At 49.2% G+C, this 14,726-nt stretch overlaps 1 protein-coding gene and 1 long non-coding RNA gene across 3 annotated transcripts; one reads left to right on the top strand and one right to left on the bottom strand.

Annotated features, from left to right (window-relative positions):
* Positions 1–287: 287 nt before the first annotated feature.
* On the top strand, positions 288–2,339 carry LOC308055779. The gene is made up of 2 exons (XR_013924607.1): positions 288–433; positions 2,102–2,339. It is a non-coding gene; the product is annotated as an uncharacterized lncRNA (long non-coding RNA).
* Positions 2,340–2,362: 23 nt separating this feature from the next.
* Positions 2,363–14,652, bottom strand: SLC18A1 (solute carrier family 18 member A1; the record flags this gene model as incomplete). 2 transcript variants are annotated; one of them, XM_080370185.1, is made up of 15 exons in its annotated part: positions 9,619–14,652; positions 9,033–9,390; positions 8,320–8,378; positions 7,971–8,054; positions 7,600–7,692; positions 7,196–7,285; positions 6,159–6,202; positions 5,937–5,997; positions 5,702–5,797; positions 3,807–3,885; positions 3,631–3,682; positions 3,351–3,414; positions 3,128–3,247; positions 2,793–2,926; positions 2,363–2,476 (listed from the first exon to the last, which is right to left on the bottom strand). In XM_080370185.1, the coding sequence occupies exons 1-15, from the start codon at positions 9,740–9,742 to the stop codon at positions 2,363–2,365; spliced, it is 1,572 nt and encodes a 523-aa protein (XP_080226311.1). In that variant the 5' UTR covers positions 9,743–14,652. The 2 variants fall into 2 exon arrangements, with proteins under 2 accessions (XP_080226311.1, XP_080226310.1); XM_080370184.1 differs by lacking the exons at positions 2,363–2,476; positions 2,793–2,926 and having other exon boundaries at positions 3,105–3,885; positions 9,033–9,812; positions 10,801–14,652.
* Between the last annotated feature and the right edge of the window lie 74 nt (positions 14,653–14,726).

Genomic DNA, 14,726 nt, shown 5'->3' with positions numbered 1-14,726 from the left:
CGTCCGCGGCGGGGGGCGGGACGGGGGCGCCGGTGGCGCCGGAGCCCGAGGGGATGCGCAGCCGCGGGACGGGCCCTGTGCAGCGCGTTGTCAGCAGGAAGCCCCCTCCCCCCTCCGGGGCCTGGTCGGGGCCTGTCGTGCTTGAGGGGGCGGGGGGGGCCCGGCCTCAGGCCCGCCTGCCCTGTCGTTCCTCCTCCCCGCTCCCGGCAGAGATGGCGGTCGCCTTGCGACGGGGGGTCTGCCAGCGCCCCGCGCTGCCGTTTCTCGCTGCAGAGCCGTGAGGGAAACGTTTATCGGCGACCTGGGCCCGAGGGGGCAAAACTTCACAGCTACAGCCCCCCTGACTGGTGTCCCCCCGCCGCAGAGCCAGCAAGGCCTGTGCATATCACTACTAACGCCTTGAGAATTCAATGCTTTTTCTTTTTTCAGCAGGGCGAGTAAAAAAAAGAGGTGGTTTGATGCAGGGATTACGACCTAATGACTCAGAACAGAGAAACTCCAATGCCCGTGGCACCGCGCTAAATTGATGAATTAAAAAGCCAGAGCTGCCAAGGCCGGAGGCAGGAGGGTGGCCTGTTGCAGCGGGGCTGGGGGGGCTTGGGGGGGGGGGGGCGGACTGGGGGGGTCTGGCTGGCTGGGGGGGGGCTGGCTGGCGGGGAGCCCACCTGGCAGAATCAGAGGGAGCGAGTTTCCAGAGCAACACACAGAGATCAGACAGGATTAAATATTTAACTGGGAGGTGCGCTGTGGAGGTGTCGATAGAACCCCAAATGGAACGGCGTACTTTTTTGCTTTCCGTCACAGAAAGCAAACATGTTTTTCCTTTTATTCTTGGCAAAGCAGGGGAACAGGTGGAAGATAAAAATAACCGTTTTTTTGAGAGCAAGCTTAGCGTTAGTCATTTCCAGTCAGCCTAAGAAATATAATTTCATCTTCTATGTGCAAAGCAAGAGGCAATGGGCCCGCTGTGGATGTGGGATTGCCTGACAATAGCCATTTATGACCTTTGATAATGAGTCATAAGGTACCAAATCTTGATGAATTGTTATTATCCTCCTGTTTCCCTGCTGGCAAGTGCATCTGCATTGTGCCGCTCAGGCTCCTGAGCAGTGATTCATCTGTTCTTTCTGGCAAGTGAAATGGCTGTGCATTATACAACTGCTCATTCAAGACAGAAATGAGTTTTATATAAACTGCCAACAGTGGAACCAGAGAAGCTGTAAGTTTGAGGTTTCACTGGAAAAAATGAGATCACGGGAATTTCTCTGATACTTATAAAATGAATTTGGTACCTCTATTACTTCACTCTCTCTTACTTAATTGTAACTTTACAGACCATTATGCTCAATAATTATTGTTAACAGTGCAGCTGCTCTCTTTCTAAACTTGTGGCTGGGAAATTGCAAAGGGGCGATTAAATCTATTGTACTTCTCATTGTGATGGGTTAGGATCACAAATACAGGCCGTTACCTCATCTCAGCTGAGAGGCAGGGATTTTAAAAAATGCTGTATTACTCACTTGTAATCACAGGCGATCTAACTAGCTTTGTTGTCTGAGTCTATGTTTAAGAGTCTGAAGCTGCTTTCAGCCTTATTTCTACCTGAATTTCTTAGAGTTCTTCAAATAAATGGATTTAATAGCTGTTGGTAAGGACACACAGGCAGCTATAAGTAGCACATAAACAGCGCAACACATAAAACTATACTGAGATGGCAATAAACAATTTTTTTTAACTGTCTTCAGCAGAGCGTGGAACACATTAGCAGCACAGTGACATCTTTATTGACGGACTGGCAGTGACACAGATGGATAGTGCTTTGTTGTTACAGAAAGGTTTTATGCTGGCAATTCTAGTAGAATTCTGGAGAAAGAAATCTCCCAAAGCTGATAGCATTGATTTAATTTTCGGCTTTTTTTCCAGTGTTTTTTTTTTTCCAAGAACATTAAGTGCTTTAAAGTTATTAACAAATGCCACTGGACTCATGTGGGAGAGATGTTGATATTATCCCTTACTGCATGGGTAGGCTGTGCCTGGGATGATACTGGTCTGTGGGACAGGCTGGTACGATTCTCCTCATCTTTGTAACTTATTTTTACAGGTGAGATGTGGTGAGTTTGGGTAACTTGCCTAGAAGTCACACAGCAAACGAGTGGCTTAACTAATGGATAGAACCTCCAGATCCTGGCTCTCTGCTCCCTGCTGTGGATTGCATGGCCGAGGGAACAGGTCAACGAGACAGCCTGTGTCCATCCTGTGTCCGCAAGTCTTGGGGGAGGCTTTGTTATTCTTGGGTGCTAATACATCCACGTTCTGTAAATATAATAGTAGCTTCAAAACAGGGTGTGCATCCTTGTACTTGCTATTCCGCATTTTCTGCCTCCACATCGCTGTCATCTGTGAGAGGGAAGTCGCGCAGGGTTTTCTGAGTGGTGTAGCTTTTGGTTTGCATGGGGCATTCCTGGCTTAGGATTGCCTGGGTAAAGGAGAGAAGAAGTCATGCTTTAGTAAAAACGGTGATTAATTTGAACAGTTATCGGGAGTATTATCACTTCAGAGAAAGACAAGGTAGCCAAGAACTTTCACCCAGGGAATACAAGCTGTGAGTTAAGGGGAGGATCGTAGCTCTAAATGTTTCTGGTTTTATTGTCTTGAGTTTTTCGGCCCTTTTCTGAGGGCAGAGTAGAGCCCAAAAGGGAAGGCACAAACCCTGGCAAGTTTATTATCTCCCCCAAAATCTCTGGATTATCAATCCCCTATACTTTAAGGGAATAAAGACTACTTAAACTCACAATCTTCTCCTCTTTAGCGGGAGGGTTGCGCAGGTACCAACAGAGAGGAGCGTAAGTGATATTGATAACTCCAATGATGACCATCAGCCAGGGAAACCCAATAGCTCGTACAATTGCACCGCCCGTGGATGGACCTGCAAATTTAAAAGTTAAAGAAGGCTAAGATAAGAGAGAACAAAAGGTGCCTTTCCAGTTTGGAGGGGGTCTGTGAATCTACGGTGACTGGGTTGCAGACTCCCTGCCAGTTGCTTGCAGTGGACACTGGGTGGAAGAAAGGGAGTGATAAACTTATGGAGATACACACTGAGTACATCATCCCATGAGTTCCTCCATACCAATCGCAAAGCCCATGCAGAAGGCGACATCAGCTATGGCATAGACATTGCCGTAGACGGAGGTGTGGCGAAGATCCACAAGGTAACCCATGATGGGCATCATTGAGGAGTCCACCATTCCTGCCAAGAGCAAGAAGGACCCGATCAGTCCTTGCCTTGTCTGAGGGCGGTGGCGAGACCTGCGTTTGAGCTGTGCTGCAGACCCTGACCACCAACAGCTTACCTATGGCAAAGCCAAGCCCACCGTTTGGGCCAATCAGCCCATAAATATTTTTGGCCAGAGGTACCTTTGAGAGGAGAGAGAGAAGATATGTGAGTGAGGCCAGAAGAGCTGGATGAGGTGTGAAGGTGTAATATAGCTGTGAATCTGAAACGCGCATGCAACCACTGAACTGTCTGTCATCTGCTGTCTGCCAGGCACGTAACCCCATCGCCGTACTGTCGCCCACTGCCCCTGCTGATTCTTCTACAGAAAGGTCTCAGAATTGTCTTGCGCTACTTACACAAAGGAGACTAATCCCCACCACAGCCATGCCAATCAGGGAGCACAACCACCTGCAACAAGGCCGCAGTTAGGAGAGGGCAGATGTCCTCAGTGTGCACAACACCACGAGTGTCATTCATGCTGAAAGCACAGGACTGGGCTGGGTTGCACTGAAATCTCTTATATTCCACTTACCGGCCCATTTTGTTAGCCAGAATCCCAAACAGGTTGGTGCCGATGAGGTAGGATATGCTGGCAGGGAGAAATGCCATCCCTGAGAGAGAAGGGGAGAGAAAGAATAAAAAAAATAATAATAAAAAAAAAATTGTGTAATCCCTGAGCAAATATAGGGGATTTGCAAAAATGTTCACTAACTGCCTCTCTCGTTTGGAGAATATCACGAGCCAGGCAAGACAAGGTAACGTCCCGCACCCACTCTGTGGGTGCCCAGCTGTGCACTGGTTGTTTCTCTGTGTCCCCCACTCCCATTGCTCCATGTCACAGCTGCGCTGGCTGCCCCGCTGCTCCGTGCCCTGTAGGGGGGGGGGGGGGGCAGGGGTCCCTCTGTGAAAACAGAGGGAAGCGTGGAAAATGTTTGCTTTTGATGCAGGGAGACACACAGTGGTGCAGTGATTCACCCACAAGATCTGTGTGACAGAAGCTAAATGCAGAACATTTTTGTCCCCACTTCAATGAGCTCGTCCTTCTTTCCCGTCATAGTTTCTTCCTCTTCCACCTTTCTACCCTTGCCTTCTGCTTTTCATTTACTAAATAAAGAGGGGTAAAATAACTGTTTAAGTCAAAGGCCGTGGGGGTCATTATGTAGACAAAATTAAATATTTGCACTGCTTGTTGATTTACCAGTTGTTTATTTTTAATATGCTCACCCACTGACTATAAATAAAACTGATCAGCTCCGTTTCAATAAGACAACTTCCTTATTGAAACACGCCTATGGTTAATTTTCTTTCCTCTCACTAACAACTACAGAACATGGTTAATCCTGCAGATGTAGTCCACGTTTTTTTGTTGTTTTTTTTTTTTTTCAGTGGGCTAACTGAAGCATACAAATAAAGAAGCCCCTTACGTTCATAACGGCTTGTGAGACAGGTGGCTTGTGGTTGGACTGTGTCTAAATCCAAATCACTCTCAAATCTCAGGTACCTGAAAACCTAGTGTATATTTGGGATTTTCTTTGATATCTGCTGACCTCTGGGTACTGCTAAGTCACCTCAAAGCTTCCCCTTGAGTTCAGTGGTGATGGGGACAGCCCGGAGAGCTTTTCTCAGCCTGTGACGTTTGTGGTTGCCAGGCAGCTATGCTGTCCCTTCTCCTCACTGCCAGAATCCTTGGGATGCTGCTTTACCCTTGTCCATCCTTGCTCAATCGCTTGCTCCTGAGAAGCATCGTAGGCTCTTATCGGGATAGATGCTCCTGCCTGACCAGAGGATAACTCGATTAGGAGCTCTCAGCCCTCGTGCTCCTGGGCTGCAATTCAATTTGGGATCTGAGTGTAGCCTGGGGCACCCCTCGGGTCATTCCACAGCCAGTTGGGGTTTATAACGATTCGTTTTTATTTTTGTAGCAAACACAGACAATGTTATCTCCACATCACATTTTCTAGGCAGCTGGTAATTAGCACGTATCATCCTGTCCTGCCTGGGACTCTGTAAATGGCCTTGTTTTACTCAGAGCTGCCTCTGCAAAACCCATCTGGCTGCCACGATTTCAGCCCAGCACGATACCATTATCTGCCCTGCAGAAGACGGGATTCGACAGGCTTCCTGTGCACGAAACAGCCTTTCTTCCACTGTTACTGCTCTTGTGGGGAGCCTGATTCTATACAATTTTTTCAGTAATAGAGAAAAGCACATTGTATAGCTACCACTAAGGACATTTCCAGCTGAAATTGGAGCAACACGCAGCCTGGGATCACTTGCTCTGTGCGGGTGAGGGCATATGTTTTCTTCTTTTCTAGAATGATCTAAGAGATTATTCAATCCACCTTGCAGGGCCGAAGCAGGACCGGTTCTAGCTAAACTGTGTCAAGCAGCTGTTTGGGAGTAGAGGCTGCAAAGCACACCACCTACCTAGCTGCCATTTCGGGGAGCACATGGTTTGCATCATCCAGATGGGCAAGGTGGGCTCCAGCATGGCCACCCCCATGTTGGAGAAGCAGAGGGCACCTGACAGGGAGAGAGGGGAGAAATGCTCTGGTTTAGCCACCTTTTGCTGCAGTTTCAAGCAGGCATGAGTGAATCTCTTCAATCAGAAGACACAGTTTGCACAAAGAGGAGCACGGTGCGTGCTGACGTCCGCCCTTACCTGCAGCCACCAGGATGTAGGGGTCTCGCAGCAGGGTGAACACTGGCGTGCCTTTGGTGCTCTGCGGGATGGCAAAGGGGGTTTATGTGGCTGAGAGCCACGGGTGCCTTCGCACCCATCCTGGGCTGGGTGCCTGCACAGCCCTCCTCCTCGGGGAACACCTGCCTGCTTCATTCACGCTGCCTGGCGCCGGCTCATGTGCGCGCAGGCATCTGTACTCACCTCGGGGGAGACCTTGGAGGGCTGCAGTATGCAGAGCTGCAAAGCTGGGAAGAAAAACCTGACATTAGCTTCCTCCTGGCAACAGCATCACTTCGATCTGCATTTCCCTCTGGCTTTTCCTTCAGCCTGACCCCTTTCATCAGCAGAACCCCCGGGCAAGCAGAAACTGTCTGGGGACATCGTTCAAGCGGGCAGGGGCAGAGGGGGCTCCCTCCTGTGAGAGGGAGCAGCCAAACTCCCTGGAGTGAGCTGCGTTAGAATTGTTTTGTCAAGCCACGAAGCAGTCAAATGTGCAAGTGCTCTCCGTCAGGCTGCCAGCTGCCTGCTGGGGAGCCACAGCTAAAGCATGACAGAAATTAGATCTGGAAAAGAACAGGATTAAAAAAGAAAGTTTCATATGGATGGGACCTGCGTTTCATTTTCCAAAAGCTCTTACACGCTTCATTAAAGATATCTTGCATTACAACTAGGCAAAGATGGCAACTGTGACTATAATTTAATTAGCTTAATACTTCCCACTAAAAATGCACGTTTCTGCTGTCTATAACTTTGCGGTTACGCTCTGAAGGCTCTCGTGGCCTGCATCTGTAATGCAGCGATCAGAGAAAGAACAAGGATCACCATTTATGCTGGCAAAGCCTAATTCCTTCATGGCTGGTGAAGAGGCTGCAGACAAGTGTGCCTTTCACAAAGAATTCGCAGTTCAAAGAGCTTTACTGAATGTGCTATTCAAGCCATTAAAGCAATCAGGGGGTTTATTAAGTAATGAGGGACTAATTCTTACTCTATTGCTATGCCAGTCGTCTGGTGGTAGAAAACATATGATTTAGCAATAACAGAATAACCGGTGCTGATCATATCACCCATGTTGTATTAATGTGCTTCTTCCCTCACACAAGCCCTGCGCGATTCTCCCCGAAATGTCCACGTTTATATCTTTTTCCATGTTTTTTTGTTGTGGGTTTGGGTTTTTTTTTGGGGGGGTTGTTTTGCTTTTTTTTTTTTTTTTTGTATGATTAAACCGTTTAGCTTCTCACCTCCATCCAAGAGGGCGAGGAATGCCAGGACCAGGAAGGGAGATGCTTTCCCCACGAATTCGTACATCACGCTCCCAAAAGGGGCCCCGACTGCAAGGGAAGGGCTGCGTCACACAGCAGCAGTGCCACCGTCCCCAGTGCCCGGGCAGCAGCGCTCGGCTCCTGCCGGCGGGGTTTCCTCTGAATCCCCCGGCGGGTGTTTGGTGGAGGTGGTGGGAAGGTGTCGGGTCCCGTGGGCAGTGGCTGCGGAGGGTGAGCAGAAGGAGGGAGGAGGACAGGTGGCCGTGCCATGGGGTGCTGCCGGGGAAGGGGTGCAGCCCGGCAGGTGGAAGCCATAGGTGGTGGCCAGCCAAGCTCTGGAGATGCTGTTGCTGTAAACTCCGTTGGGAGGAAGGTTTCCTTACTCAGCACACCCAAGGCCAAGCCTCCAAGAGCGATCCCCATTGCGTTGCCCCTCTCGGAGTCATCTGTGTACACGCTGGCCAGCATGCCCAAGCCTGGGAGCAGAGAGAAAGGAGAAGCCACATGAGGCTGGCTGGTACCATGGTGGTGGTGGCCCTCTCTGAAAGCAGCCTGGGCTTTTGGGAGGATTTATCTGCTTGCCGCTGGGCTGTGTGGGTGCGCTGTCTGTGCCAGCCCAGCAGGCATGGCGAGGAGGACTTTGAAGCCGAGGAAGGCCCTTGGTGTGTCTGTGCTGCTCATCATTCCTGAGACAGTAATTGAACCCGGAGAAGGGGAGCTAACGCAGGGACTGAGGTGTAGTGAAAACACTTACCTGCAACTGATGAGAACGATGATCCAACGCCTTGGAGGGCTCGGGCGATGAACAACAAGGTGTAGGTGCCCGAGAAAGCAAACACTGTGGAGGAAGGGGAGAGACAGCATCAGGCAGAACCATGGACCGAGCGTTAAAACCCTGCAGAGGGTTAGAGCAGCCTCAGCTTGCACCAGTTTGGGTGCTGGAGGGGCAGAGGGCCACTCGTACTTTCTTGTCACCACTTTCTGAGACCGGTTGCTCTGCTCTCACTCCTTTCTCCTGCATGGGGACAGCAGTGCAGGCACAGACCAAAGGATTTTCTCCTGTGACACTGTGCATGAAGGGCAGATGGAAGGGAAATACTCACTGACTGTGGAAAGGAACATGATGATGAATCCAATGAACATGGGGATGTGGTATCCTATCCTGGAAAGGGAACAAAGAGGCACCATCTCAGGGAGGGTTCTTCATTTCAGCTTGAGATCTGGTCTTGCTGCCCAGTCTTAACACACACGCCTCTGTGGGGCTGGTAAGCATCTCCTGAACGTGTGGATGCGCCCAAGGAAGCATCCAGTGTCTAAGTGCCCCCAGATAACACTGTAAAGCCCACCCAGGGACATGGCTCTGTTTTACCAACTCATCTGCCCACCCAGACCACGCGGAGATGAGCCCAGCACAGCTCACACGGGTCTGCTAGAGACAAAGGCAAAGAAAAACTCTGGGGCAGAAAATCTGAAAACAACATTATATCCGCAGTGAGGTGGGAGTCTTCATTTGTTTGGTGGTTATTGGTGTTAAATAGCATGTCTGCACCTGTGGAGAGCATTAGTGAAGCTTATGTTGTAATATGAACACGCAAGCCATTTGTAAGCTTTTAGAAAAGGTAAGATTTATGCTGATTTTGATGCATATATTCTCCCGCTTGCTGTTCTCCCCCCGGTTCCTGTCACTCCGTGGTTGCAGTGGTCGCACATGCAGCCCAGCCCTTTGCTGCTCAGCTGATGGCAATCGCCTTTGCAGGCAGGAGCTGCCTGTCCCCGCAGGGCTCCATCCCGGCATGAACCCAGGTCTCTGACCTACCTGTTGGTCAGAAGGCCCACGGATGGGTTGACCACCAGCTGTACGAGAGCCTTGGAGGCAAACAGCAGCCCCACACGGACATTTTCCTTGGCGAGGAACTCCTCGCCTTCCAGGCAGCTGCTCGGCAGCGGTGGGCTGCTGGTGGGGGGCTGTGGCGGGCGGCTGCTCTCTGTCCCATTCACCAGCTCCACGGCGCTGGTGGAGCCCGAGACAGTCACCGTGGTGTTGTCAAAATAGAACATGGAGGAGAAGAGAGAAGCCTTTGAGGCTGGAGGAGCCGGCTCAGTCTGGGCTGAGTCGACAGAGCTGTTGGTGCCTTCATATTCTGTTGTATAAAGGAAGGTGGGGACAATCGGTACTGGGAAAAAAAAAAAACCAACAGGGAAGGGATTAATTAGTGATTTTACTCCATTTTCTGGCTCAGCACACAGCTGAACTGAGTGGTGCTGGCCAGGTGTCGGTGTCCTGGAAGCTCCCAGCACCCAGCCCTCCCCACAGCTTTCCCTGCCGGCACTGACTGGAGAGCGACCGAGGAGCCAACACACCGAGGTGGCACCCAAAGCACAGCAAGAGCCCCCCGCCATACCCACGACTGTCAGCAGCATGTTGTCCAGCAGCAGCGCGACAAACACCACCACCAGCACCAGCCTCCGCGACACCCTGCCCGCTGCCAGCCAGCGCCAGGGCACACGTTCGGCAGCCGGGGGCATGGCTGGGAGCCTGGAGCTCAGCCTGGGTCCTGCTGGCTCCTGGTCCTCAGGGCTGATGGTCTCCTGTCACCTTTAAAGAAAAGGTTCTGGGTTACAACCTCCCGCAGCTCATGGCTTCTCCCTTGAGAACACAAATCTTGAGGTCACTTGGCGCCTGTGTCCTCCAAGACCTGGGTGCTGTTCCCCAGGAGCTGGGACCACCATCTTTGCTATCAAAGACCGTGGTTTTATTGAGCTTGCATTTAAAGTTGCAGATGAAGTATGCTCTAACCCGTTTCCACTCTCCTGAGACATCTTGTACCTGCTTCAAGGCATCGTTTAAGTCTTCTTCTGAAGACTGAAAGCACGGATCAAGCCGGTAGCTTATCTATGGTAATCTCTACATCTTTTATTCCGTGTTTGTTCTTTGGAGATTAAATTCAGTCTCAAAGGAAATTCATTTACCATGCATGTCTTTTCATTTGACCTAATTGAAATGTCATGGCAAGAATCAGGACTTAAAAGCCTAACATGCGTCATGTAAGATCAGGGCTTCAGAGGAGCTGAGAGAAGATTGCTTGCTTGGTCACACTGAAAATATCAATCAGAAATTTGCACTAAACCAACCAAACAATTAGCTAATTACGTTCTTACAAGCTCTTAGGCACTTCAGAGTCTAAGTGGCAAAATGAATGGAGCTGAGTCCAAACGGTCACCCTTCCCAATAATCTTGTGGTTTCCTGAAATCCCAGGCAATGATATTTATCAATTTTTAATTAAAAAACCCCAAATGCTTCAAACCCTCTATCATCAAATATGAGTGCCACACAGGTCACTAAGTTGGGAAGCAGGGATGGTTTCTCACTGTACCTCCAAGTGCTAGTAAATACCAAATAATAGAATTAATGCGAGAGAAGATATATATATATATAAAAAGTACAAGAGAGAGAGAGAAAGGGTAAGGAAGCATAGACAATAAAGACATGTAGACTAATGTAGCCCTCACGTCTCAAGCCACAAACCCTGTCCCCTTCTCAAAGCAAACCTGTTGTGTGGAGCAGAGGAAACCAAACTCTTACCCTGGAGCCCATTTTGGTGCGAGGAGCCGGCTGCTGCTGCAGGAGGTAGTGTGGTGTGCAGCTGCTGCTCCCGGAGGATTTATGATTACCTTTTATCAGAAGAGGATATGAGTGTCCCTCTTCCATGGAGATTTAATTGGAACCTCAAACAAGTTTCATTCAGCCCTGCAGCTCCTTCTGCGTCAGAGCAGGACGGTGGGGTGGGCTGAGGGGGACTGGGAGGAGAGAGGCAGGAGTGTTTATCTGCAGCAGAGGCACCCGCTTTCCAGGCTTTCATCAATGCTTATCTGTCTCTTAAGAGTCACCTTAACTCTTGCCTGGATCTGAGCACACCGAACACACTGCCCAGGGACTGCACAGCCCTCCCTTCTGTGGGGGTTGTGGGGGGCGGAGAACGGATTAATCACTGGGGGCCAAGGCTGGCATCGTTAAATGCCCCTGAGAAATGCATTTGTAAATAGTCTAGGTCTTGGGCTGATCTCCAGTGACTGATGGCCGTTCTCTTGCTGCCCAGTGCTGCTTGTCCTTTGTATGGCTGCTCTTGTTGCAACCGCGGCTCCGTGTTACACATCCTGGAGTAAAACCAGGCAAATCTCACCATCGAGACCCGCAGCACACCAGGGATTTTTGGCTAACTGCAGAACTCAGGGAGCACAATTTGATGAAAGAGGGATATCACACGAGTTGCTCTTCCCTGCTCCCTCTGCACGTGTTTGCACATCACCACAGGCCGTACGTGTGTGTTTAATGGGTCAAGCCCGTGAATGTTGGCAGTGGGTGCGGGTCCATGGGCTGGGTGCGTGAGTGTCACTGCTGCCGTGTGCACCGGGCATCAGCCAGCAAGTGGGGAAGGGCTTGCTGGGTGGGTGGGAGAGGCTCCTGCAGGATACACAGCCGAAAAGGCAGCAGCTGGGGGGTTTGCTAAAGGGTCTGTGTGGAGGCTTTGCAGGGACACCTGCATCGCTTTGCAGCCTGCAAAGGGAGGGAAAGGAGCTGCACATCCAACAGTCCCGCAGCAGGCAGTACCAGAGTTGCTGCTTCACCTGTGGGATGTCATACAAGGAGCTGCCTCCAAAGCATCCCTTCCCAGGCAGGTTTTTCCTTGATGTGCTGAATATTTTTAGCATTACAGGGCAAATAAACTGAAAGAGAGATCTTCCTCAAAAGGAAAAGAGAAATACTTAGGTCACTGCGTCTCATGCTGTGGGCTGGTCCATAGGATGCTGAGAAGCTGCCTTTGCCTAGTGCGCAACGTAGATCAGCTTTTCAGGATTTCCAAAACTATGTGTGACGATAAGCGTTCATAGTGGATGTAAATACTTTTAAGGCCAGAATGCACTGATCTGACCTCTGATTTCTGAGAGGTGTGAGGGAATCTCACCTCTCCCCTGGGTATCAACAGGTTGTGGTCCCTCCACAGCTGAGTTCTGCCTTTGCCTCCTTCCCACAGAAGGATGCTGGTGATGGGGTGCCTGTCCACAGCCTTTCCCTACACCGTTATGCTGTCTGCTTTGTCTCAAGGAGATATTTCTTGGCTTAACAAGGCCGGTTTCTCCTAAGTAAAGCTGGATGGGAAATCATAGCCATGCATGGGTGAGCAATGCATGCATGAATGGCAATGGCGTGCCATTTACAGTGTGATCTCTTTTCTTCCGTCATTCCTGTTTTCTTAAAGTTTTGACACTTGGCTCTGTGATTTCTTTTAAAAACCAAAACTGATACCATCGTACATTCAGGATACAGAGATTTACTGCGGAGAAAGAAAATGCATCCTAAACATATTCACCTTTTCTCTGCTGGCATGTAGATCTGCCACTGAGGCCATTTATCTGGCTTCTGCATGGCCGAAAACTATTGCCAGTAACGTGAGATGAGTACATCCTCCCGAGGAATTCCCTGGGTGTGCGTTAGGGCAGAAGTTGAAGCCTTTAAATATATTTCACGAGCTGAGAATGCAATGTCTAGGCCTGGAAATGACTTTCTGAATAGCTGCAAAGCAGACAGGATGAGCAGTGCAGCACCACCATCTACTGAGGGAGCTCAGAAGTGCTCAGCTGTTCGTGGGCTCTGGATAGAAAATGATTCAGCTTCTTTCGGTGAGGAGGGGCACGCGGAGACAGTTATTGTTGTTATTGTTATCTTTTTTTTTTTTTTTTTTTTTTTTTTTTTTTGCAGGCCCCGAGGTCAGGACACATGTTGTTTGGCAGCCCTAAGCTGCTGCAGGGGATTGCGGTGTCATGTCACTTGTTTTGCAGAGATGATGGGAAGCTTACTCAGATGTGCTCTGGAGGCATTTCCATGCGTCCGTCGGATTTTTCCAGGCAGTTCTCTTGGAGACGTGTTTTTTTTTAACCATTATAAATGTTTGCCATGAATTTTTCTTTCAATAACCCTACCAGGGGAAAAAAATATGACTACAATTTTCTTCCTGGCCAGACTGGGGTAGTAAAATATGGTGAATGTTTCCTATGTAATAAAAAGTATAAAAGAATTTATGGGCTGTCTCGGGGCCCGGAGTAGGATGTGGGTCTGAAAAATCACTGCTAGTGGACCTCACACCGGCTCTGCCTGCTGACCGCGGTGCCGGGGGCTTCAGCCGGCAGCAGGCTGGAACAGCGAGGTCTGGGTGCTGCTGGCACCCCAAGGTGCGGTGGAGCACCCCTGGCAGCGGGGGCTGCCCCTCCGCTATGGGCCACTTGCTGTCCCTCCTCCTGGGCAATTGTTTGAGGTTTTTTTTTCCAACGGGCTCATCCAGTCCTTGGTACCTTGTTGCTCTACAAACAAGCACGGCATTGCCGGTATCTCATTGACAACGTGTTCCCCCAAGGTATTTCCAGTTGTAATGGAGAAGGCGGTATAATATTGGTTTGTAACATCAAACAGTTCTCTCTCACTGCTAGGTGGGGAGGAGAACAAGCAGCAACTATTAAAATTTACCCTGTATGAAGAGATGCACAGCCCGTGAGGAAACAGAAGGCTGACAGACTAATGGTTTCCTGGAAAAAGGTGTTTACAAACAACCTGCTATCTTTTTTAATTAAAAAAAGCGGCCAGCACCTGGTGGCTCTCTGAAGGCAGCATTGCTCCGTCCCGTGTCTTCCCAGCCGCTCACCCCTCCTGCCAGCTGGCTTCCTTGTCTTTCTTTCTCTCTTTCCTTCTTTCCTACCTTCTTTCTTTTTTCTCTTTCTTTCTTTTCCCTTTTTCTTCCTTGTCCTTTTTCTCTTTTCTTTTTATCTTCCCTTTTTAATTCTTTTTCCTTTTGCCATTCCCATTCCCTTTTCCTTTTTTCCTTTTCTTTTTCGTTTTCTCTTTTGCTTTCCCTTTCCCTTTTGCTTTCTAATTCTCTTTTTCTTTCTCTCTTTTTCTCTTGCCTTTTCCCTGTTCTCTTTCCTTCTCCCTTTCCCATTCCCTTTTCCTTTTTTCCTTTTCCTTTTCCCCTTTCCCTTTTTTCCTTTTGCTTTTGCTTTCCAATTCTCTTTTTCTCTTTCTCCTTTCTTTTTTTATTTTTTTTCTCTTTTTCTCTTGACTTTTCCCTGTTCCCTTTTCCTTTTGCTTTCCCTTTCCCTTTTGCTTTTGCTTTCCAATTATCTTTTTCTTTTTTCTCTTTTTCTTTTTCTCTTTTTTCTTTCTCTTTGCCCTGTTTCCTTTTCCCTTTTGCTTTTGCTTTCCAATTATCTTCTTCTTTTTTCTCTTTTTCTTTTTCTCTTTCTTCTTTCTCTTTTCCCTGTTTCCTTTTCCCTTTTGCTTTCCCTTTCCCTTTTGCTTTTGCTTTCCAATTATCTTTTTCTTTTTTCTCTTTTTCTTTTTCTCCTTTTCCTTTTCCCTTTCTCTTTTCCTCTTTTTCCTCTTTTTCCGTTTTCTCTTTTTCTCTCGTTCCCTCTCCCCCTCCCCGCCCCCGCCCCCCAGCACCAGGGCCAGCTCCCCGC

This window comes from Falco punctatus (genome assembly GCF_963210335.1).
Source record: "Falco punctatus genome assembly, chromosome: 20".
In the NCBI taxonomy this organism is placed as follows: domain Eukaryota; kingdom Metazoa; phylum Chordata; class Aves; order Falconiformes; family Falconidae; genus Falco; species Falco punctatus.
This window is presented reverse-complemented; position numbering and strand designations above follow the sequence as displayed.